This window comes from Heterodontus francisci, chromosome 1, assembly GCF_036365525.1.
Source record: "Heterodontus francisci isolate sHetFra1 chromosome 1, sHetFra1.hap1, whole genome shotgun sequence".
Taxonomy (NCBI): domain Eukaryota; kingdom Metazoa; phylum Chordata; class Chondrichthyes; order Heterodontiformes; family Heterodontidae; genus Heterodontus; species Heterodontus francisci.
The window spans coordinates 78,126,198-78,149,706 of NC_090371.1; the positions used below are offsets into that span (position 1 = coordinate 78,126,198).

The window sequence follows — 23,509 nt, forward strand, 5'->3', positions numbered from 1 at the left end:
AGGCTTCTGATAAATGGTAACCTCCCAGGATGTTGATGGTGGGGGAATTCAGCGATGGTAATGCCAATGAATGTCAAGGGGAGGTCGTTAGATTCTCTCTTGTTGGAGATTGTCATTGCCTGGCACTTGTGTGACACGAATGTTACTGCCACTTATCAGCCCAAGCCAGATGTTGTGCAGGAGTTGTTGCATGCCAGCACGAACTGCTTCAGTATCTGAGGGGCTGTGAACGGGTAATGAACACCGTGCAATCGTCAGCGAACATCCCCAGTTCCGACCATATGTTGGAGGGAAGGTCATTGATGAAGCAGCTGTGGATGGTTGGGCCGAGGATACTGCCCGAAGGAATTCCTGCAGTGATGACCTGGGGATGAGATGATTGGCCTCCAATAACCACAACCATCTTCCTTTGCACGAGGTATGACTCCAACCAGTGGAGAATTTTCCTCCCTCTGCTTCCCATTGACTTGAATTTTACTCGGGCTCTTTGATATTACACTCGGTTAAATGCAGCTTGGATGTCAAGGGCAGTCACTCTCACAACTCTGGAATTCAGCCCTTTTGTCCATGTTTGGACCAAGGCTGAAACGAGGTCTGGAGCTAAGTGGCCCTGGCAGAATCCAAACCAAGCATCGGTGAGCAGCTTGTTGCTGAGAAGTGCTTGATAGCCCAGTCGATGATACCATCAATCACTTTGCTGATGACTGAGAGTAGACCGATGGAGTAGTAATTGGTTGGATTGGTTTTGTCCTACTTTTTGTGGACATGAGGGGCGCAGCTAGTTCTGGAGTACAAGTCTTCAGTACTACAGCCTTTGCAGTATCCAGTGTCTGAAGTCTGCCATCTATGATCCGGGGACCTCAAGAGGAGGCTGAGATGGATCATCCACTTGGCACTTTTGGTTGACGATGATTGCAAAAGTTTCTCTCGTGCTGGGCTCCTTCATCATTGAGGATGGGGATCTTTTTGGAGCCTCCTCCTCCTCTGTTTAGTTGTTTAATTGTCCACCACTATTCATGAGTGGATGTGGCAGGACTGCAGAGCTTAGATCTGATCCATTGATTGTGGGGTCGTTTAGCCCTATCTTGCGCATGGTGCTTCCGTTGTTTGACATGCAAATAATCCTGTGCTGTAGCTTCACCAGGCTGACAGTTCATTTTTAGGTATGCCTGGTGCTGCTCCTGGCATGCCCTCCTGCACTCTTCATTGAACCAGGGTTGAGGTATACAAAATTATGAGGGACATTGATAAATTAGAAAGGAAGAAACTTTTGCCCTTAGCGGAGGGGTCAATAACTGGGGGCAGAGATTTAAGGTAAGGGGCAGGAGGTTTAGAGGGGATTTGAGGAAACATTTTTTCACCCAGAGGGCGGTTGGAATCTGGAACGCACTGCCTGAAGAGGTAGTAGAGGCAGGAACCATCACAACATTTAAGAAGTATTTAGATGAGCACTTGAAATGCCATAGCATACAAGGCTAACGGGCCAAATGCTGGAAAATGGGATTAGAATAGGTGGTTGCTTTATGGCCAGCACATACACGATGGGCCGAAGGGTCTGTTTCTGTGCTGTATGACTCTATGATCCTCTGGCTTGATGGTAATGGTAGAGTGGGGGATATGCCGGGCCATGAGGTTACGGATTGTCGCTGAATACAATTCTGCTGCTGCTGCTGATGGCCCACAGCACCTCATGTTTGCAGCACTACAGAGCTTTGATCTGAGAAGTTGGCTGTGGGGTCACTTAGCTCCGTCAATAACATGCTGCTTCTGCTGTTTGAGTGTCAGCTGTGGCTCAGCTGATAGCACTCCTGTCTTTGAGTCATAGGTTCTGGATTAGAGTCCACTCCAGGACTTGAGCACAAAAATCAAAGCTGACACTCCAGTCAGTACTGAGTGTGTGTTGCACTCACAGGTGTCCTCTTTTAGATGAGACATTAAACCGAGGCTCCATCTTCTTGCTTGGGTGGATGTAAAAGATCCCACAGCACCATTTCGAAGGGGAGCAGTGGAGTTATCCCCAGTATCTTGGTCAATATTTATCCCTCAAAAAACATCACAAAAACAGATTACCTGGTCATGATCACTTTGCTGTTCGTGGGAGTTTGCTGTGCACAAATTGGCTGCTGCGTTTCCTGCATTACAGCAGTGACTACACTTCAAAAAGTACTTCATTGGCTGTAAAGCACTTTGAGGTGTCCAGTGTTCGTGAAAGGCACTATATAAAGTAAGGATTTTTTTTAAGCATGCATGCAGTCCTGTGTTGTAGCTTCACCAGGTTGACACCTCATTTTTAGGTACGCCTGGTGCTTCGCCTAGCATGCTCTCCTACACTTCTCACTGAATCAGGTTGGTCCCCTGGCTTGATTGTAATGGTAGAGTGAAGGATATGCCAGGCCATGAAGTTACAAATTGTGGTTGAACATAATTCTATTGCTGTTGATGGCCCACACTGCCTCAGGGATGCCCAGTTTTGGGCTACTAGATCTGTTGAGTCTACCCCATTTGGCATAGTGGTAATGCAACACAACACAATGGAGGGTGCCCTCAGTGTGAAGACTGGGGCAGTTGCATTGTGATAATGATACTGACTAGTAATTCAGAGGCCCGGACTAATGCTCCAGACTGAGTTCAAATCCCACCACGACAGCTGTGGGAATTGAAATCCAATAAATTAATTAATCTGGACTAACATGTTCGTCTCATTAATAATGATCATGAAAATACTGGATTGTCGTAAAAACATATCTGATTCACTAACGCCCTTCAGGGGAGGAAATCTGCTCTCCCTACCAGGTCTCATCTACATGCAACTCTCCCACAACAATGTAGTTGACTCTTAACTGCCCTCTGAAATGGCCTAGCAAGCCACTCAGTTGTATCAAACTGCGACAGAAAAGTCAAAGCAGAATAAAACCAGCATCGATCTGGGAACCGGAAATGACAAAGGCACACCCTGCCCAGTCGACCCTGCAAAGTCCTCTAAAATCTGGAGACTTGTGCCAAAATTGGGAGAGCTTTTCCACAGACTAGTCAAGCAACAGCCTGACAATCATACACATCGAATCACATCTTACAACCAATGTCTCAGGCACATCCATCACTATTCCTGGGTATGTCCTGTCCCACTGGCAGTGATGATGGCACAGTGGTAATACAGTTGGGAGGAAGTTGTGCTGGGAGTCCGCAATATTGACTCCAGAGCCATGAAGTCTCATGGCATTATGTCAAACATGTGGAAGGCAACCTCCTGCCGATTATCACCAAGTGCCCTCCCTCAGCTGATGAATCAGTGTTCCTCCATGTTGAACAACACTTGGCAAAAGCACGGAGGGTAGGAAGGACACAGAATGCACTTCAATGTTCATCACCAAGAGTGGATCAGTAGCACCACTACTGACTGAGCCCTGAAGGTCATATCTGCCAGACTGTGTGTGTGGCAGATGGTGAGAGAATCAATAAGAGTGAAAAGCATACTTGGCTACGTGAGTAGGCATAGATCTAGCAAATGGAGTATAATGTGGGAAAACTTGAAATTGTCCATTTTGGCAGGAAGAATACGAAAGAAGCATATTATCTAAATGGTGAGAGATTGCAGAGTTCTGAGATGCAGAGGGATCTGGGTGTCCTCGTGCATGAATCGCAAAAGATTAGTATACAGGACCAGCACATAATTAGGAAAGATAATAGAATGTTATTGTTTATTGCGAGGGGAATTGAAAACAAAAGTAGGGAGGTTATGCTTCAGTTATACATAGCATTGGTGAGACCACATTTGGAGTACTGTGTACAGTATTGGTCTCCTTATTTAAGGAAGGATGTAAATGCATTGGAAGCAGTTCAGAGAAGGTTTACTAGACGGATACCTGGAAAGGGCGGGTTGTCTTATGAGGAAAGGTTGGACAGGCGAGGCTTGCATCCACTGGAGTTTAGAAGAGTAAGAGGTGACTTGATTGAAACATACTAGATCCCAAGGAGACTTGACAGGGAAGATGTGGAAAGGATGTTTCCTCTTGTGGGAGAATCTAGAACTAGGGGTCACTGTTTAAAAATAAGGGGTTGCCCATTTAAGACAGCAATGAGGAGAAATGTTTCCTCTCAGAAGGTTGCAAGTCTTTGGAACTCTCTTCCTCAAAAGGTGGTCGAAGCAGAGTCTTGATAAGTAAGGGGGTGAAAGGTTATCGTGGGTAGGCAGGAATGTGGAGTTGAGGTTACAATCAGATCAGCAATGATCTTGTTGAATGGTGGAGCACGCTCGAGGGGCCGAGTGGCCTACTCCTGCTCCTAATTCGTATACTCATATGACCTCATCCTCATAAATCTACCTGTCGCAGATGCAGCTGTCTGTGACAGTCCTTTTGGAGACGAAGTCCCATCTTCACATTGAGAACCCTTCATCGTGTTGTGTAAGGCATTTAACCAGTAAATCAATATAATTTTAAGGCAATGATTCATTTCAACAGTCAGGGTTACCTAGAAATTATAATCTAATTTCTGACGTACCTTACAGAGATCAATGATAAAGCTTTCATAACCATGGTATGTGCTAAAAGAATTTGCATAGCCATTGTGATACGCTGGAGAGCAAAAACTCTTTCCTGGGTGTCCCGGAGAGATGCAGCTTGTTCACCCAAAGTCAGTCTGGAGTTTGCTTTCTCATCAGACCTATTTAAACCTAACAAAAGAAAGATGTTAAAAATAGCTACAGATCTTATTACATAATAAAACACAATCAAGAAAAACAAACCCAAATTGAAATCAGAGTCAAATTCCCCACAAAATGGATGAATGCTAAACTTTATTCAGTTTCCTGCATTCCCTTCTCATTTCTTTCAAAATGACAATTCACACATAGCATAGGTTGAAACCCTCATATAGCTGAGTTGTTAGTGTCAGTCATACTGCCAGAGAGAGTAAAACTTTCATAGAGTCTTCATGGCCAGTTCAGAGCAACACTGGCAGAGGCTTGGGAACACACAGCTCACTCTATTTGCATGGGGATCTGGGAAGAGAAGGAAGCAGAGAGAGTCTTGCATTCTAAATAACTTATTTGCTTCCTTGGTCAATTTCAGAACATAAATAGTCAATATAACTAAAATGTTATGAATTTATTAAGGAAACCTGCTTTTTTTAAAATAAGGAAACAGGCATACTATTATTTTCCTAAGGTGTGACCTTGGTATGCACCATGTCTCATTGAGAGCATGCAGGAGACTGCCTCATCACTCCATGCTTGTAATCAACTAATAGTAGGTGCACAAAAGCAACTTGAGGCAACTCATAGTATCGCCTCATGGCCTTTATTGGTGCCCTTGATCCTTGACTGATTTGTTAAATGTATTATCGTCTACCATTTTATAGGGGTGTTCTATTGATAGTGATATCATGGCACTTTCATGGAGAACTTATCACTTCTAAAATAGATGTATAAACATGGTTCTGCTTACCTTTCTTTAAAAGCATGTCCTGTGTATTATCAGTGGCAACTGAGGCTCCAAGAGGATCCAGTTCTGGAAAATGGACTGGATCAGGAATCAGTTTGTTATCATTCAACCCAAGTGGCCCAGCTAATGAAGCAAAGTCTTCCTGTCCTGTAAGCCGCTCGTTTCCTTCAGCATCTATTGTGTCCCAGTCATCTGTGAAACAAAAATGCATAAATAGCAAAGTTTCAGATATCAATATGTTGCAGAAAGCATAAAAGATGGTCTTTCACTTAGGAATCAATAAGATGTACATTATTAGTGACTATACATTTGGATGTCCATCAAAACATGATTAAAAACGTATTCCAACATAATCTATGAAACAGATAAGCCACACATGGGCCGGAATTTTACTCCACCCCAAACATCGGGATGGTGGCAGGGCGGTGGCGTAAAATGAAGCGGGAGGCTCCAGGGGCCCTTCGTGACCCGCTCTCGCCTCCACTTTACGCAGGGTAGAAGGGGCGAAAAACAGCCCTCCCGTCCCAGGCCAATCAAAGCCATTAAGTGACCATTTAACCCCCACTTAAGGGCCTTTGCCCGCCTCCCCGGGGATTTTGCCGGATATGGAATTAATGCAGGCAGGTGGGATTAGTATAGATAGGCATTATGGTCGGCATGGATGCGGTGGGCGGAAGGGCCTGTTTCGATGCTGTACGACTCTGATTCTAAGCCGTCTGACAAAACCGGGCAGCTCTCGAACGTCGCGGGGGGGGGCGGGGTCCTCATGATCAGGCACCCTGTGCCCATTGGAGGGCTGCCCCCGCTACCCCAACCACCCCCTTCTCTCCCAACCCTTGCCTCACCGGGGCCTGACCGATTACCCCCGACGAGGCAACCAAAACTGACCTTTGCTCCAGGCTCCCTGACATCTTCTCTTGATGCTGGGCTGTAGTCCCAGCAGTGGCCAACACTCCCAGTGGCGCTGCTGGGACCAAGAGCTGCCAAGCTGCTGAGTGGCCAGCAGCTCTATTAGGCGGGACTTCCTACCTCAAGTGGAAGTCCCTCCTCACACCAATTGAAGCCCGGCGACCCGCAAAATACGGGTCAGATCCCCAGGCGAGGCGGAAGCAGGTTCTCCACTGACTTTTCAGTCGGTGGCCGGCTCCCATCTGGCTAGGGTAAAATCCCGGCCATGGTCTTTAATCCTCAAATTTGTTTTTGTAAATCATGTTTTCAATATGAATTTATTACTTACTAGTCAACAAATTTGTAAAAACATCAATAACACCAACATAATAACTCCCTTTCCTCAGGTTCTCAAATAAGATCACATTCTACATGATCACATAATAACATTGAGATTTTAATGTAGACTCATTTCTTTCATACTCCTTAATAAAACATTGCTGTTTAAAATAAAGACAAGAATACAGTAGCTATTTTCTTAATTCAGATGCTGCAATTTGGAGATATGGATAAAAAGAATGTCCATTCCCAAAGACTCATTACAATGGACAGTATGATCAGTAAATACAAACAGAACTTTTTCTCCAATTGTGAAGTCACAATCCTTCCAACCTCAGGTAAAGAAAAAGAAAGTGAAACAATAGAAAGATCTGAGGCTCTAAATATGCATTTCTATACTTTAACCTTGAAAATGTGGAGGCATCACAGGTATGTTTTCTGCAACATTATAACACTGACATTTCATAACAGAAACATAGGTATGCAAGAACAACTGGGAAATAATGTTAGATGATAATGGTTGCTGGACTGGAAATAAAGAAAGTTCAGTTGGATAAGGGACGCAGCCCACATTAACTGAATGGAAAAGTTTGCAAAACATCAACGGATCAGAAGTGACAATCTCCAGCTACATGATGAATAGAAAGAACATATATTTCTATAAGGTGAACAGTTTAAAAAAAGATTTCTCTGGGTTAATAAAAATTAAAAGTAAATTAAAATTTGCGAAATATATGATAAAGTTAGGACTAACAGTAGTAAATATAATCATGAGTAATATAGAAAGCATAGTGGAGAAGCTCAGAGTGAGACGAGAAGGGCTAAAATGGAACATGAAAAAAGGCTCAAGATAATATAAAAGGAACCAGTAAGGACTGGTATTAGCAGATAAAATGTTAACGTATAGTTAAGAGAAGGTAGGAATGCTCAGAACGAAGGAAGAAGTTTACATGTGCCTGTACTTCCTGAAAGATTGAAGTAGATTCAATAGTAACGTCCGAAAGGGAATTGGATAGATACTTGAAAAGGGGAAAAAAATGGCTATGAGGAAAGAACAGGTGAGTGGGACTAACTGGATCGTCCTTTCAAAGAGCTGGCACAGGCATGATGAACTGAATAGTTTCATTCTGTGTGGTATGATTCTATGAACCTGAAGCTACAGACTTAAAATGAGCTTATTTGGAGATGTAAATATAATGCTCCTTATCTGAAAGTGTTCAAAACACTTTTCTAAAAAGAAATTGAGAAGTTAGAAGATGAAAGTACCACCTGACTGGTATGAAATCGATTGCCTTCCTAACCTGGTGTCACTGGGGTTATTAACATGGCTGTGTGGGGTGGTTGACACCTAAAGAAGTCTCGACTCTGCAGCACTACTCTCACCTCCGAGACAGAAGGTTGTGCATTCAAGTCCCACACCAGGGGCTGGATTTTATGTGGCTTTTGCCTGGTGGCATTCACTCCGCGAAGCCGCCGCGATCTTAAATGCAGCAGCTCATTAATATGTCCGGGGCGGACCGCACCCCCCCCTCCCACCGATGATGTGGAGGGTATGGGCGAGCCGTCCCAGGCAACGGCATCTGTCACGAGTGTGCAGGCACCAGCGCCATTTTGAAAGGGCTCGGAGCCCTAAATGACAATTTAAATTTTTAAAGTAACAGTTAATTTACAATTATTAAAAGTAATTTTAAAAAATCTTTCCAGGCCACCCTGCATCCCACCACCCCAGTAGCAATACATGTCATTCCTGCCATTACCCACCCCGAAATACTTACCTTGAATATATGACCATTCCCCCCCCCCACACCACAAAGTTCAGAACCTTTTACCTTTACCCCTTTCCATCACCCCCTCGACCAATCCAGTAAGTTTGACCCCACTCCACCACACGCCCCCCCTCCCACCCCACTGCACTGATAGACTTACCTCCTCCCCCCTCCCAACGGGTGTCACGCCTTGATTCCCCAGATGGGGGTTCGAAGACGTGGCAGTGTCAGCCGCCGGGATGAAGGTTGCAGCGACACTTCAGGAGGTGACGGGAACTTGATTACCTAAGATATGTAAATTAATTTGAATATTTAAATGGAAGTCTCGTTGTCAAGCGGCAGGAGGGCAGCCACGAGACCTCACCGCCGTCAAGATCAGCATTGGCCCTGCCGGCGTCAAGGTCGGTGGCAGGCCTCATCCAGAGCAATCTTCATGCCTCCCCCGCCACCGTTCTTGACGTTGCGGGCCCTATAAAATTCAGCCCCAGAGATTTGAGCACATAATCTAAGCTGACACTTCAGTGCAGTACTGAGGGAATGCTAAGATTGCCGTGTTTCGGATGAGATGTTGAATCAAGGCTCCCTCTGCCTTCTTGGGAATCTGTAAAAGAACCTATGCCACGATATTGAAGAAGAGCTGGTGAGTTCTCAGTGATCTTTTCAATATTCATCCTTCAACCAACATCACCAAGATTATCCGATCATTATCTTTACGGATTGTGAAACCTTGGTGTGCCCATATTGGCTTCTGCGTTTCCCTACATTATAGCAGTGAATGTATTTCAAAATAGACCAACATACTTGACTTGCTAGCAAAATTGAAGCCCATGGAATTAAAGGGACAATCGCTATGTGGATACAAAATTGGCTAAAGGACAGAAAGCAGAGAGTAGTGCTGAATGGTTGTTTTTCAGACTGGAAGATAGCAGGCAGTGCTGTTTTCCAGAGGTCCATGTTGGGATCACTAGTCTTTTTGATATATATTAATTACTTGACATGGATATACAGAGTTCTTCAAAGATTTTGTAGATCGACATGAAACCCAGGAACGTAGCAAACATTAAGAAGGATATTAATAGACTTCCGGAGGACATAGACAGACTGGTGAAACGGGATGACATCGGGAAGATGAAACTTAATCCAGAGAAGTGTGAGTGATTCATTTTGGTAATCAGATTGAGAAGAGGCATTATAAACTAAACAGTATAATTTTAAAGGGGGTGCAGGAACAGAGGGACCTGAAGGTGGTGGGACGTGTTGAGGTGGGTGTTAAAACAGCACACAGGCTTTTTTTTTTTTAAAAACAGAGGCACAGAATATAAAAGAAAGAAACTTAAGCTAAAACTTTATAAGACACTAGTTAGTCCCCAGCTGGAATATTGTGGCCAATTATGGACACAATGCTTTAGGAAGAATGTCAAGGCCTTACAAAAGGATGCAGGATAGATTTACTAGAATGGCACCAGAGATGAAAAACTTCTGTTATGTGGAGAGACTAGAGAAACTGGGGCTGTTCTCTTGAGAAGAGAAGGTGAAGGGGTGATCTAATAGACGTGTTCAAAATCATGAAGGATTTTGATAGAGTAAATAAGGTGAAACTCTCTCTAATGATAGAAAGTTCAGTAAACAGAGGACACACATTTGAAGTAATTGATACAAGAACCAGAGGTGACATGTGGCCAAAAATAATTTACACAATGAATTATGATCTGGAATGTACTGCCTGAAAGGGTGGAGAGATCAGATTCCAAAACTTTCAAAAGGAAATTGGATAAATACTTGAAATGGACACATTTTCAGGGCTATTGGGAAAGAACAGTGGGACTAATTGGATAGCTCAAAAAACATCATAGAAATAGATTGTCTGATCATCATATGGCTATTTGTGGGAGCATGATGCTTACAAATTGGCTGCTGTGTTTCCGACTATGCTTCAAAACAAATTCATTGGCCGTAAAGCACTTTGGGATATCTTTGGATCATGCAAGGCACTACATAAACGTAAGTTTTTTTTTAGTCCTTTCAAATAGCCAGCACGGGCATGAAGGGCCAAATGGCCTCCTTCTGTGCTATATTGTTCTATGATTCAGAAGTACTTCATTAGCTGTAGAGGGTTTGGGACATCCTGAACTCATGAAAGGTACAAGTTCGCTCCTTTTTCTTTAACAGTTCTAACTCACATCACCCAGATTTATCAGTGATAACATTGAGGAGAATTCTGTGAAAATCAAGGATATAAGTTGCTTTATTGATACTAAAAAGCTGAGTGGTAGAAGATGTAATAGAAGGTTTCATCAATTTCATGTAGGAACTTTAGGTCTTGTGTATGGGGATGGGTGTCTCTGTAACTGGAGTAAAGTGCATCTTTGTGCAAGTCAGCTCTTGTCCTTGGGTTGAGGGGAAAGAGCAAATGGCCGAGAGGAGGAGGAAGGGCGAGGGAAGGAGAGGGGGAAAGAGAGAGGGGGAGGCCACCAATTCACGACACCGGTTCATACTCTTTAAAGTTTAGGAAACATTGTTGACTAAGCAAATATAGGCCAGAAGGTGAAGGAAGCAGCGACCGGCCTGTGCTGGCCACACGCCGGTCAGCCACCGCAATCTTCAGTGTGGCAGCTCATTTGAATGGACGGGGTGGTTTCCCCCCCCCCTCCTGCCCGCAATCACATAGAGGAGGCAGACCATCCATCTCTGGCAATGGCGTCAGCTGCCTGTGTGCAGGCGCTGATGCCATTTTTAAAAGGTTTTGAGCCCTTGGGCAGATTTTAACATTTTGGAAGACAATAATAAAAACAGTTAGATGCAGTACTTTTGGTCTTCTCCCATCAACCCCACCCCCCCGCCCACCAATGGTCATAAAATAGGTTGTCCTCTCCAGCCCAAAACACTTTCCTCTTTCAAATGACCTTTCCCCCCTTCAAATTGCATCAACTATAAACTCTACCCCTTCCCAACATCACCTTCCACCAATGACTTTATCGCTGCTCCCCCCAGCTCCTCACCACCACCCCCTCCCAACCACTGTGGAGCCTTGATTCCCCAGACGGGGTTCAGAAGTTACGGGAGTGCCAGCCAATGGCACGAAGCTTGCAACGGGACGGAGGCGGCGGCGGGCATGCAATTGACTCAGGTATGCAAATTTATTTAAATATGTAAATGCTGGGCCTGTCGCCAAACGGCAGGGGGGGGCCTCTCCACCTCCTTTGGAGCAATCTTCAGGCCTGCCCCACCGCCTCATCTCAAAGCCTGGGGTGGGGGGAACTAAATTCAGCCCACAGACTTACTTTATTCTATCCAATGGATCGGATGTCTAGTGCTATTTACCCTTCATCTTTCTATGCATTCGAAGCAGAAATTGTCATGAATTTACATCAATGCAAATGATCTCAAGTGTTAAATTATACTCAGTAAACCAATTAATGCTGAGTTACTGAGACATAACTGCCTTTGTAATCTATCTTATTGTTAGCAAACCTTAATTAAATAATTTGTTTACTCAATGTACAAGTTTAAGTGCTGCAAATTATGATCATAAATAATTGTTAGCTCATGACTTTATTGTTTGAAATACTCTGATGATTTGGCAAGAATGGATTAATTCATTCACTCAGTAACTTCTACATATCCTACTGTGAGGTTGACAGTGTAAAATTTCGTATAATCCAAAGCAATGGAATCAACATAGTTCAGAGAGCTAATTTTAGACATCATTTTCTCCCAAGCATAGACCGGACAGTAGATTTTTAAAGAAGATTCCTTATTCAGGACTTAAGGTAAAGGTGATAAGATTTTGTCTGGTGGCTTTGATAAATTTGTTTAGTTTAGTTTAGTTTAGAGATACAGCACTGAAATAGGCCCTTCGGCCCACCAAGTCTGTGCCGACCATCAACCACCCATTTATACTAATCCTACACTAATTCCCATATTCCTACCACATCCCCACCTGTCCCTATATTTTCCCTACCACCTACCTATACTAGGGGCAATTTCTAATGGCCAATTTACCTATCAACCTGCAAGTCTTTGGCATGTGGAAGGAAACCGGAGCACCCGGAGGAAACCCACGCAGACACAGGGAGAACTTGCAAACTCCGCACAGGCAGTACCCGGAATTGAACCCGGGTCGCTGGAGCTATGAGGCTGCAGTGCTAATCACTGCGCCACTGTGTTGCCCACACTGTGTTGTATTAAGGCACCAATGTCAATATTCTTACAGGGTGTTGCTCAGCTTGGAGAAGTATTGGAACGATGAACCCCAGAGGTCAGTGCTAGGTTAACATTTATCTTCAGTATAAAGTACTTACATGATTTGAACTTGAACTCAAGTGAACATGGTGGGGTTATTTTAATGGGAAGTAAAATCGAGCAGGGTGTAAGGGTGGCAGACTTGAACCTGTGCTTTTCCTAACCAGCAGTTTAAATTAAAATTACCCCTGCAATCTTAAAAGTTGTTCACAATACCACAATGGGAGGTTTGGCAAACAGTGAGGAGTACTTCAGGAAAATGAGACAGGTTATCAGAATGGACAATCAAGTGGGAAATGCAATTTCATGTAGTTAAGTATAAAATAATATATGTTGGGAGGGAAAAACAAGGAATGGAAGCATACACAAAATAGAAATATGCCGACAGGTGTGGATGAATCTAGACTCCTGAAGGGTTAAAACATAATTGCCAGAGAGTGCAAGTAGGCAAAGTCATACATAGGGGCATAAAGTACGAGTAAAGAAATAGCAATGAATTTACACAAAACATTGGTAAGGTCATAGTGTATAGTTTGAAGTTTTCAGCACCCATTATAGAAAGGTCATGAAATCCATACAAACCATACAATGTAGAATCACCAAGATGTCAGGGATGGGGAACTATAATTATGACAAGGGGCTTGAGATACTGGAACTACTTCCATTGGAACAGAAAAGGCCAACAGGATATTCAATAGAGATTTATAAAATTTATGAAGGAGTTTGATGGAGTGAATAGGATAAGACTCATCTACTTGGAGAGTCAGTGACAATGAGTCATCACTTTAAAACTGTCAATAAGAAAATGAGGACAGGTGTGTTACTGGAACATGGAGCCATTTGGAGCATTCAAGGCAGAGATAATTGCAAAAGAAAAAAGACATATTTGAATTCAAGGAAAATACAGGACTAAGGGAGCAAAGAGGCACTAGGATTAGTTTTGGATTTCTTCAGCATAGAGTCAGCATAGGCATAATGGGATGATGGCTTTCTTCTGTGCTTAGAAGCTTCTATGGTTTTACATACCTTCATGTGTATTTTCATGCTTGTTGATTAAATCAGGTGCTAATCCTTTGGCTTTGCTGGGGGGGAAAAATATATTCATAAGATTGCTCGGAACTGGATGACTTCTTTTTAAACAGGTTTTAAGAACATTCAAAAAGCATTTGATGCACATGAAAAATGTTTTCTGTGATTATTTCTTCCTACCACCATTAATTTTTAAATTTGGAATTACTACTTTAATCAAGACCATTTTACAGAATTGCTACAAAAATCTCAAAAATGATAAATATCTACAGATGAGTGACTCAATTGCTCCTTGTTACAATATTTTTTGTTTTCAAACTGCTGGAGACATCCCGAGAACAAATATTTTGTGAAACTCTTTCTAGCATGACATCATTTATTTCCATTCCAGGAATGGACTGTCAGCCAGAGTCAAAAGACAGTGTTACCAAGCCTCACTCTGAAACTTGTACAGGTAAATCAATGCTAACAATTCAGTGCAATACTGAGGGAGTGCTGCATTGTCGGAAGAGTCCATGGTACTTTTTTTAAAGAGCAACAAGGAGTTCTCCCGGTGCCCTTCCAAACATTCAATCCTCAACTAAAATCACCAAAGAAAAAAACTGGTCATTCATTTCATGGTACATTGTGGGAGCTAGCTTTGGGCAGATGGTTGTTCTGGTTGCCCGCATAACAGCAGCAAATTTAACAAATTGGTTTTGCAGTAGTTTGGGATATCCTGAGGATGTGAAAGTTGCTATATGAATGCAAGTTCTTTCTATGGAAGGATATATTTATGAATTAGTGCTCTTGGCACAGAGCTTTGCATGCTGGATAACCTATCGCGAATTCGTGTACAAGATTTGCCATCCATTAACTTTAATGGACAAAAGATTGGGTAGGATCCAGCAGCCTCTGCACACAAATTCTTGATATGTGCTCCTAGTATGCAAAGCTTTGTGCTGACAAAGCAATTTATAAAATCAACCTTAGAATAGCTGAAGAGTGTTGATCATAGTCCAACATTCCCATTTTACCATGTTTTACTAAGTGAAGTTCTATAAAAGTACTTTTTGCAAAACTGCTTCCGATTTGGTCAGTGATGGAGTAAAAACCTCCAAATTTCATGGAGACTTGGACTCCTATTGCAGAACTGGATATTTTTTCTTAAGATAACGCAAACACTATGATACGTGGACACCAATGTTCCTGTTAAAATTTAGTTGCTGTGTGCGGCCAATTTTTTCAGTGTGCAGTCCCTTTAAATTTTTCTGTGCATTGGCACGTATGCAGTATTTATCACAGATCAAGGCCTGTTTGGTATCTTTCAGGCTGCTGCATGGCCGCGCAGCTTAGCAGGACGTTAGTGGACACTCATCTTTTCATTCTCAAGACATACGCAAGATCCTCCAGGGAAGCATAGATTACCTAATTCTGTTTCATGCCTTTAATAAAAATACTGACAAGTTTTAGGCGCTGCATTTTGGAAGAAGGAATAGGAAGAGGCAATATATACTTAAAGGCACAGTTCTAAAAAGTGTGCAGGAACAGAGGGACCTGGGGGTGCTTGTGCATCAATCTATGAAGGTGACAGGACGTATTAAGACAGTGGTTAGCAAAGCATATGGGATCTTGGGCTTCATAAATAGACATATTGAGTACAAACGCTGCAAAGTTCTGCTGAACTTTTATAAAGCTCTGGTTAGGCCCTAACTGGAGTATTGCATCCAGTTCTGGTCACCACACCTTAGGAAGGACGTGAGGATTCTTGAGAGGGTGCAGAGGCAATTTACCAGAATGGTTTCAGAGATGGGGGGGTTTCAGTTACAAGGTTAGATTGGAAAAGCTGGGGTTGCTCTCCTTAGAACAAAGGAGATTGTGGGAACAGAATTTTCGAGAACAGAATAATATGGGGACATTTAAGGTGAAATAATTAATCAATCATGTATTACTAACAAAATAACCTCGGAGCTGCAGAGACAGCTTATCAGAAATGACTTCATAACTTCAGGGCTGCAGAGGCAACTTATCAGCAGAAATAGACTAACAAGCAAAAACTAACGGGACAGCTGCAGGCTGCCGAATTGTAGCCTATTGTACAACAATCAGCCCAACGGTCCAAGGAGATAAGGGGATGGGAAACTGGAGTAAGAAGTTAAAACAAATTGACAAGGCAGTACCCCAATCAGGCCCCGACACCAAGAAACTGCAGAAGTTTGTAGACCAATTGGCAACAAAGAGTAGGTGTTACTGATTTGTATGAATAACTATAATAAGGCTTGATTTGGCGCGAAGAGTTAGTTCAGTTCAGGGGGGGGGGGGGGTTAGCTCAGTGTTAGTTCACTGTATGTGTTGATTTTAGTTTTAGTTCAGTTCATTGTTAAGTTTTCTGAAGATGTAACAATTAAGTACTGCAATAATGTTTCTTAAAGCTACAGTCGGACTTCGTCTCTCTTTGTGCAACTAACGCGATCCAACAGAGATTGAGGGGAGACTTACTAGAGGTGTACAAGATGATGACAGGCTTAGATAAGGTAGACAAAGAAAGCTGTTCCCATTAGCTAATGGTACAAGGATTAGAGGACACTGATTGAAGGTTTTGGGCAAGAGATGCAGGGGGAATATGAGGAACTGCTTTTTTACACAGTGGGTAATAATGATCTGGAACTTGCTGCCCACAAGGGTGGTGGAAGCAGAAACAATCAATGATGTCAAAAGGAAACTGGATGGCCACTTGAGGGTAATAAACTTGCATGGCTACGGAGATCGAGCAAGGGAGTGAGACTGACTGGTTGGCTCCGTGGAGAGCTGGCAGGGACTCGATGGGCCGAATGACCTCCTTCTCTGCTGTAAATGACTCTATGACTATGATTTTACAACTCATTAGCCAGCAAAAGTGAAGGCAATGGCAGCAACTCAGAGTGATTACTTCCAATGTTGAAACTCAAGTAATAACCAAACTGTAGTAGTCAAAAAGGACTGGATAGATGTCTATTAACTTAGCTTTTCTCATTGCTGAAGATAACAAGTTAATAAAACTAGTCAAAAGAAATTAACTTTAATGTTCCCCACGCACATCCTGAATTTGAAAATCCAGCAGGCCCTTCGCTCAGCAACATTACATAATCTGTAATAAAGCAATCAAGAAGCAACAATAGTTTGAAAGGGGGTTATAGCAAAGGAACAGCCAGCAGAGTTTGCATCCACCGAGTAGAGAATATCATAACCCTGTTTTAGGTACCATATCCCTTGCTGAGTCAAAAGTCATTAGTCTTCCACAAGATTCTAAATACAGAAAAATTTAAACTAATGTTAAATTACCATAAAAGATCCTGTAATTATATTTCAGAATTCTGCATCAGCACAGTAAGTCCACTAATAATACTGGTGGGGATGCTTCTCTCAGAGAGCTATGACTTCTAGCTTTTTCCCTTGTATACAGAAATTTCACTAACGAGTTAACTATCACTTGCTGAACGTGAGTATTTATTAGGATGTGAAAAATCTGCGACTTGCCCCTTTGCAACCCAGAACAATTTCTCCAAGTGACTCGATCAACAACTGGAGCTATTTTAATGACACATTTGTCCCTGTTACAGCCATGTTTCGGGGCACACTGCTGTTAAGTCACCAAAACACAGCAATTTTAAAACATAAATTGATGTAATAAAGGGTGTTCACTTCAGTAATTTAAGCAGATCTCTCTCTCCATGATATTTAGGGTTAAACATTAATTCAATCACTTCCCTTTTTAGCATATTTATGACATGAAATGCTAGTTTGACTTTTCAAAAGTTTTAGTATGATAGTCATTAATTTGCATCACTTAATTGGATTAAAAAATTCACAAACTCAACAAAAATTAAAAACAAACAGGTTATTAAATGATCCTCACCGACTTAATTTGGCTTGCTTATGTCTTGGTTTCTCAGCCAGGTATTTTGCACGACAACTGTTGCACATCAGGTAGTATGGGCTCCCTGTGCCACACTCTCCTCCAAACCAACCATCAACATAAGCTCCATTACTCCGATATCCCATGTGACCTGCACTCGCTCCACAACCAGGGTGATGTCTCTTCATGTGATTGTTGAATTGCATTGTATGAGTATCACACAGTTCACAAATGACAACCTCCTCTGCATCCGAGCTATCCTGGCACTGAGTGAATTCACAAAGTAAATGGTGAGCCTTTTTAAAGAAAAGATGCAAGAAAATCTACAAAATTCTTATTAATGCATTCAATGCTAATGAAAAAAAACAGCATTTATATAGCATCTTTTATGACCTCAAGACATCCCAAAGTGCTTTACAGCCAATGAAGTACTTCCGAAGTTTAGTCACTGTTGTAATGTAGCAAACGCAGCAGCCAATTTGCGCACAGCAAGCTCCCACAAACAACAATGCAATAATGAACAGATAATCTGCTTTTTTGTGATGTTGATTGAGGGAGAAATATTGGGCAGGGCATTGGGGATAATTCCCTTGATCTTTGAAGTAATGTCTTGGGATCACGTGTTGGGATCACGTGTTGACTTAAGAGGGCGGGCGGGGCTTTGATTTAATGTCTCATCTGAACAACGGCACCTCCGACACTGTAACACTCTCTAAGTACAGCACTGGAATGACAGCCTAGATTTTTGTGCTCAAGTCCCGGAGGGGGCTTGAACCCACAATCTTCTGGCTCAGAATACAGAATGCTACCAACTGAGCCACGGTGATGACAGTATTCCAATAAAATATTCTAAATCATTCAGGAAGTTTTAAGACTATTAAGTTCCAAAGCAATTACAGTCAAATTATTCAGAAATACCACTACAGTAATGTATTTAAAACACAATATCTTGCTCTGCTTTTAACTGTATTTTAGACTTCTAACAAAAAAGATATGAAAACCAAAAAGCACAAGTTTAAAAACATGAATTAGTTGTTGTTGGTTGGAATTTATGGCTTCCATTTTCTCGTGAGAACTGTAACTCTCACCAGAGTGAGCATCAGTGAAGTCAATACTTCATAAATGTAGTATTTTTCATGTGCTAGCTAGATAGTACCAGCAGGTGGAAAAGTGAGGGGCACTGCAACTTGATCAATCAACATTTAAATAGAGGTACTTTCCAGTAAGGACCACTGGATTGCTATCACTCTTCCCACAAGCCCAGCTCAGAGTGTTGAGGTCAAATGACCCAAATGTTCCTCTTTTGAAAACCAACACAAAGTAGGAATCTAACTTGGGACTTTGTGGTCTGCTTTTTCGTGCTCCATTGGCCAATGCCTTTAACACCACTAGGCCATCATAGGGGCTCTTGATGGGCTGCTATTACTTTAAGAAACAATATTCTTTGCTGCGGTAAATTACATTTTTGAAAGCCAGAGAGAAGTGATGTTGGGCTCCAAAGGAAGCGAAAAAGCTTGCAAGGTTACTCAGTCAGCAGCTATCTTCCTGATTTAGTGTAATTTTGTTGTCCTGGTTACTCAATCTTGGCAACTCCAGTGTGAGTCCGATTTCCTCCAACTATATCTCGTTGGAAAGGGGATGGATTTTAACAAGCTGGTTTCTCTACAGAAAGTAGGAATGGCCCAGGAAGGCACTCAACCTGGAGCATTTTTTTCTAAATTTGTTCCCCTAACTGAGACTGAAGTGGGAGCCAGGAGAGGAAAGAAACAAGGCAAGAAGAAAATTATGTTTTTGCGATAAAGACCAAGAAAGAATTAAGGTAGGTTAAATTATGCTGAAAAAAAATAACGTTAAAGTTAATAAATTAGAGGATTTATGAGCCAATTCACAATTTCAGTGCGGAAGCTGCAAAAAGCAGCAGCTTGGGTCAAACATAGGGCTACAACACTGTAGTCCCTCTCCTCTAAGCTTCACCCTGTGAGCAAGTAAGATTACTCATATATTGAATGGGGGAAAATAGGGTAAACAGAATTAAAAGTCTATGTTTAAATTAAAAATAGCAGTTTTTATTGTTTTGTTTTCTAAATGGTTAATGAGTCAGCAATAAAGCTACTCTTGATATGGAACAATGGACACATACACCTAAACTAATCATGAAGAAGGGAGAACAAATTAAATAACACAAATAAAAGTTCAGTAATTTTACCATGTTAGGCCAATCCATCATCTCAGACAACCATATGCCCTGTGCTTCATTTTCAGTACCACATTCAGAAGGAAACATATCCTCAACAGAACCTTCAGATAGTGGATCCTCAGAAAAACAGAGCTCCAACTCGCCGTCCAGATTGCGGTCAGACATAGCATCAGTCTCCTGCCACCCTGCAGTTCCATGCTCCCTTCTTAATGATGGCTGTACAAGCTGTGGAGATCTAGATCCTTACAGAACATTTTATACATTTACTCATAAGAATATTAAATATTAATTTCTTAAATTTAGTCCATTACAGGATTATTAAGCAATGACACATCATTTATGATATTCCATAATCAACAATTAGCATTTGAAACAAAACATAAAACTATAAGCTATTTCTATTTTGGTTAAAAGAATAACTTATGTAGTGGTTAACTGATTGTCATAATCCTCATCAAAAACTGATGGAATACACAGCAGTCAGTCAGTATCCACAAAGAGATAAAAGTGCGTTTTGGATAGAACCCTTCAGCTGAACTAAATCTCTTTTCTTTTTGCCTGCCATACATTTCCTGTGTCTTCTGTCTTTGTCTCATTTTATCTGCTGTCATTTCAATTTAATTAAGGTTTGCGCTTATATGAGGGAACAATGTAAAGGCCAGGGAATGGAAAAATACCCAGCATCAACGCTAACCAGTAAAATGTCATGGTTACATACCACAAAGCCAACAACACAAATGCAAAACTAGTCACAACAAAAAGTCATAAAACTAGCCATCTTTGTGGCTGGCATAAAACTGCTAACTTAGTGCCAATTAGTGGTTAAGTTATGGGTATCCCTGCTTTTCACTCAAATCTACTTGAAACTGGCTCAAACTACTCAAAATCACTTCAGGTAGGAGTCTGCTACTTCACCAACTCTCAATCCGTCTACTGCCTAGTGCTGGGGCCTCAGCTATTTATTTATTTTTTTTATTTAGAGATACAGCACCGAAACAGGCCCTTCGGCCCACCGAGTCTGTGCCGACCAACAACCACCCATTTATACTAACCCTACAGTAATCCCACATTCCCTACTACCTACCTACACTAGGGGCAATTTACAATGGCCAATTTACCTATCAACCTGCAAGTCTTTGGCTGTGGGAGGAAACCGGAGCACCTGGCGAAAACCCACGTGGTCACATGGAGAACTTGCAAACTCCGCACAGGCAGTACCCAGAATTGAACCCGGGTCCCTGGAGCTGTGAGGCTGCGGTGCTAACCAATGACTTAGATGAAGAGACAGAGAGTAATGTATCTAAGTGTGCTGATGATACAAAGGTAGGTGGAAAGGTAAGCTGTGGGGAGGACACAGACTGCAAAGAGATATAGACAGGTTAAATGAGTAGGCAACAAGATGGCAGATGGAATATAATGTAGGACAGTGTGAAGTTATTCACTTTGGTCGTAAGAATAGAAAAGCAGAATATTTTTTAAAAGGTGTGGAAAGGTGTTGATGTTCAAACAGACGAATTTGATTGAGTTTTTCGAGGAGGTGACCAAGAGGACTGATGAGGGCAGGGCAATGGACGTTGTCTACATGGACTTGAGCAAGGCCTTTGACAAGGTCCCGCATGGTAGGCTGGTCCAGAAAGTTCCAACACATGGGATCCAGGGTGAGCTAGCAAAGTGGATACCAAATTGGTTTGGTGATAGGAGGCAGAGGGTGGTACTGGAGGGTTGTTTTTCATATTGGATGCTGGTGACCAGTGGTGTGCCGCAGGGATCAGTGCTGGGCACTCCGTTTGTCATATATATTAATGACTTGGATGTGAATGTAAGGGGCATGATTAGTAAGTTTGCAGATGACACCAAAACTGGTGGTATAGTGGACAGTGAAGAAGGTTGTCTAAGGTTACAACAGGATATAATCAACTGGGAAAGTGGGCAAGGGATTGTCAAATGGAATTTAATGCAGACAAGTGTGAAGTGATGCATTTTGGGAAGTTAAACCAGGGCAGGACATACACAGTGAATGGCAGGGCCCTGGGGAGTGCTGTTGAGCAGAGACACCTTGGGATGCAAATACATAGTTCCCTGAAAGTGGCAACACAGGTAGACAGGGTGGTGAAGAAGGCGGAAGGCATGCTTGCCTTCATCGGCCGAGGCATTGAGTACAAGAGTTGGGACGTCGTGTTACAGTTGTACATGACGTTGGTTAGGCCGCATTTGGAGTACTGTGTGCAGTTCTGGTCGCTGCACTACAGGAAAGATGCGATTAAGCTAGAGAGGGTGCAGAAAAGATTCACAAGGATGTTGCCTGGTTTGGAGGGCTTGAGTTATAAAGAGAGATTGGATAGGCTGGGTCTGTTTTCCCTGGAGCGAAGGAGGCTGAGAGGGGACATGATAGAGGTATATAAAATTATGAGAGGCATAGATAGGGTAGATAGCCAGAGTCTGTTTCCCATGGTAGGGGTGACTAAAACTAGAGGGCATAGATTTAAGGTGAGAGGGAGGAGGTTTAAAGGGGATCAAAGGGGTAAATTATTCACACAAAGAATAGTGGGTATCTGGAATGAGCTGCCTGAGGAGGTGGTGGAGGCAGGAACAGTAGCGACATTTAAGAGGCATCTGGACAGGTACTTGAAAGAGCAAGGCATAGAGGGATATGGAATTAATGCAGGCAGATGGGATTAGTATAGATAGGCATTATGGTCGGCATGGTCGCGGTGGGCCGAAGGGCCTGTTTCTATGCTGTATGATTCTATGACTCAATGACTTGGGTGTGCCTGTACAAGGAAAGCAGAAAGTTAACATGCAGGCACAGCAAGCAATTAGGAAGGCACGTGGCATGTTGGCCTTTATTGCAAGGCGATTGGAGTACAGGAATAAAGAAGTATTGCTACAATTGTACAGGGTTTTGCTGAGACCACACTTGGAGTACTGTGTGCAGTTCTGGTCTCCACATTTAAGAAAGGATATACTTGCATTGGAAGCAGCACAGCAAAGATTCACTAGATTGGTTTTGTCCTATAACGAGAGACTGAGTAAATTGGGCCTGTATTCTCTGGAGTTTAGAAGAATGAGAGGTGATCTCATTGAAACATACAAGATTATAAAGGGGCTGAATAGGGTAGACACTGACAGATTGTTTCTGCTGGTCGAGGAATCTAAAACACGGGGGCACAGTCTCAGGATAAGAGGCCGATCATTTGGAACCGAGATGAAGAGAAACTACTTCACTTAAAGGGTTGTGAATCTTTGGAATTCTCTACCCTAGAGGATTGCGGATGCTCCATCATTGAATACATTTAAAGCTGGGATAGAAAGATTTTTGGTCTCTCAGGGAATCAAGGGATATGGCGAGCGACTGGGAAAGTGGAGTTGACTCCTAAGATCAGTCATGATTGTTTTGAATGGCAGAGCAGACCATATGGTCTACTCCTGCTCCTATTTCACGTGTTCTTGTGTATTGGCAGTCTGCTTTGTTTGTTATCCAGTCTTCAATAAGCCACCATCAGTTAAACACTGAGAAACCACTGTCTTTGGTCCTCGCCACAAACACCATATCCTCACCATTGATTCAATCCCACTAACTCGTCATTGTTTCCGGTTAAAGTAGACTGTTTCACCTTTATTTCAAAAAGATGGACATTTAAAGGAAATAAACTTGCACAGCTATGGGGATAGAGCAGGGGAATGGGACTGACAATTTCTCTATGGAGAGCTGGCATGGACTCGATGGACCAAA

The 23,509-nt window shown here is 42.4% G+C and overlaps 1 protein-coding gene across 7 annotated transcripts in view; it reads right to left on the minus strand.

The window, feature by feature from the left end:
* LOC137370144 (probable E3 ubiquitin-protein ligase HERC1) overlaps positions 1 to 23,509 on the minus strand; it is a 480,710-nt gene that overhangs the window by 186,657 nt on the left and 270,544 nt on the right. For all 7 annotated transcript variants that reach the window (XM_068032400.1, XM_068032409.1, XM_068032373.1 and 4 more), the window contains 5 exons: positions 19,786 to 20,018; positions 17,580 to 17,845; positions 13,703 to 13,758; positions 5,445 to 5,633; positions 4,501 to 4,672 (listed from right to left, as the gene is read on the minus strand). In XM_068032400.1, the coding sequence (XP_067888501.1) occupies positions 4,501 to 4,672; positions 5,445 to 5,633; positions 13,703 to 13,758; positions 17,580 to 17,845; positions 19,786 to 20,018 (916 nt within the window). The remainder of the gene's footprint in view (positions 1 to 4,500; positions 4,673 to 5,444; positions 5,634 to 13,702; positions 13,759 to 17,579; positions 17,846 to 19,785; positions 20,019 to 23,509) is intronic.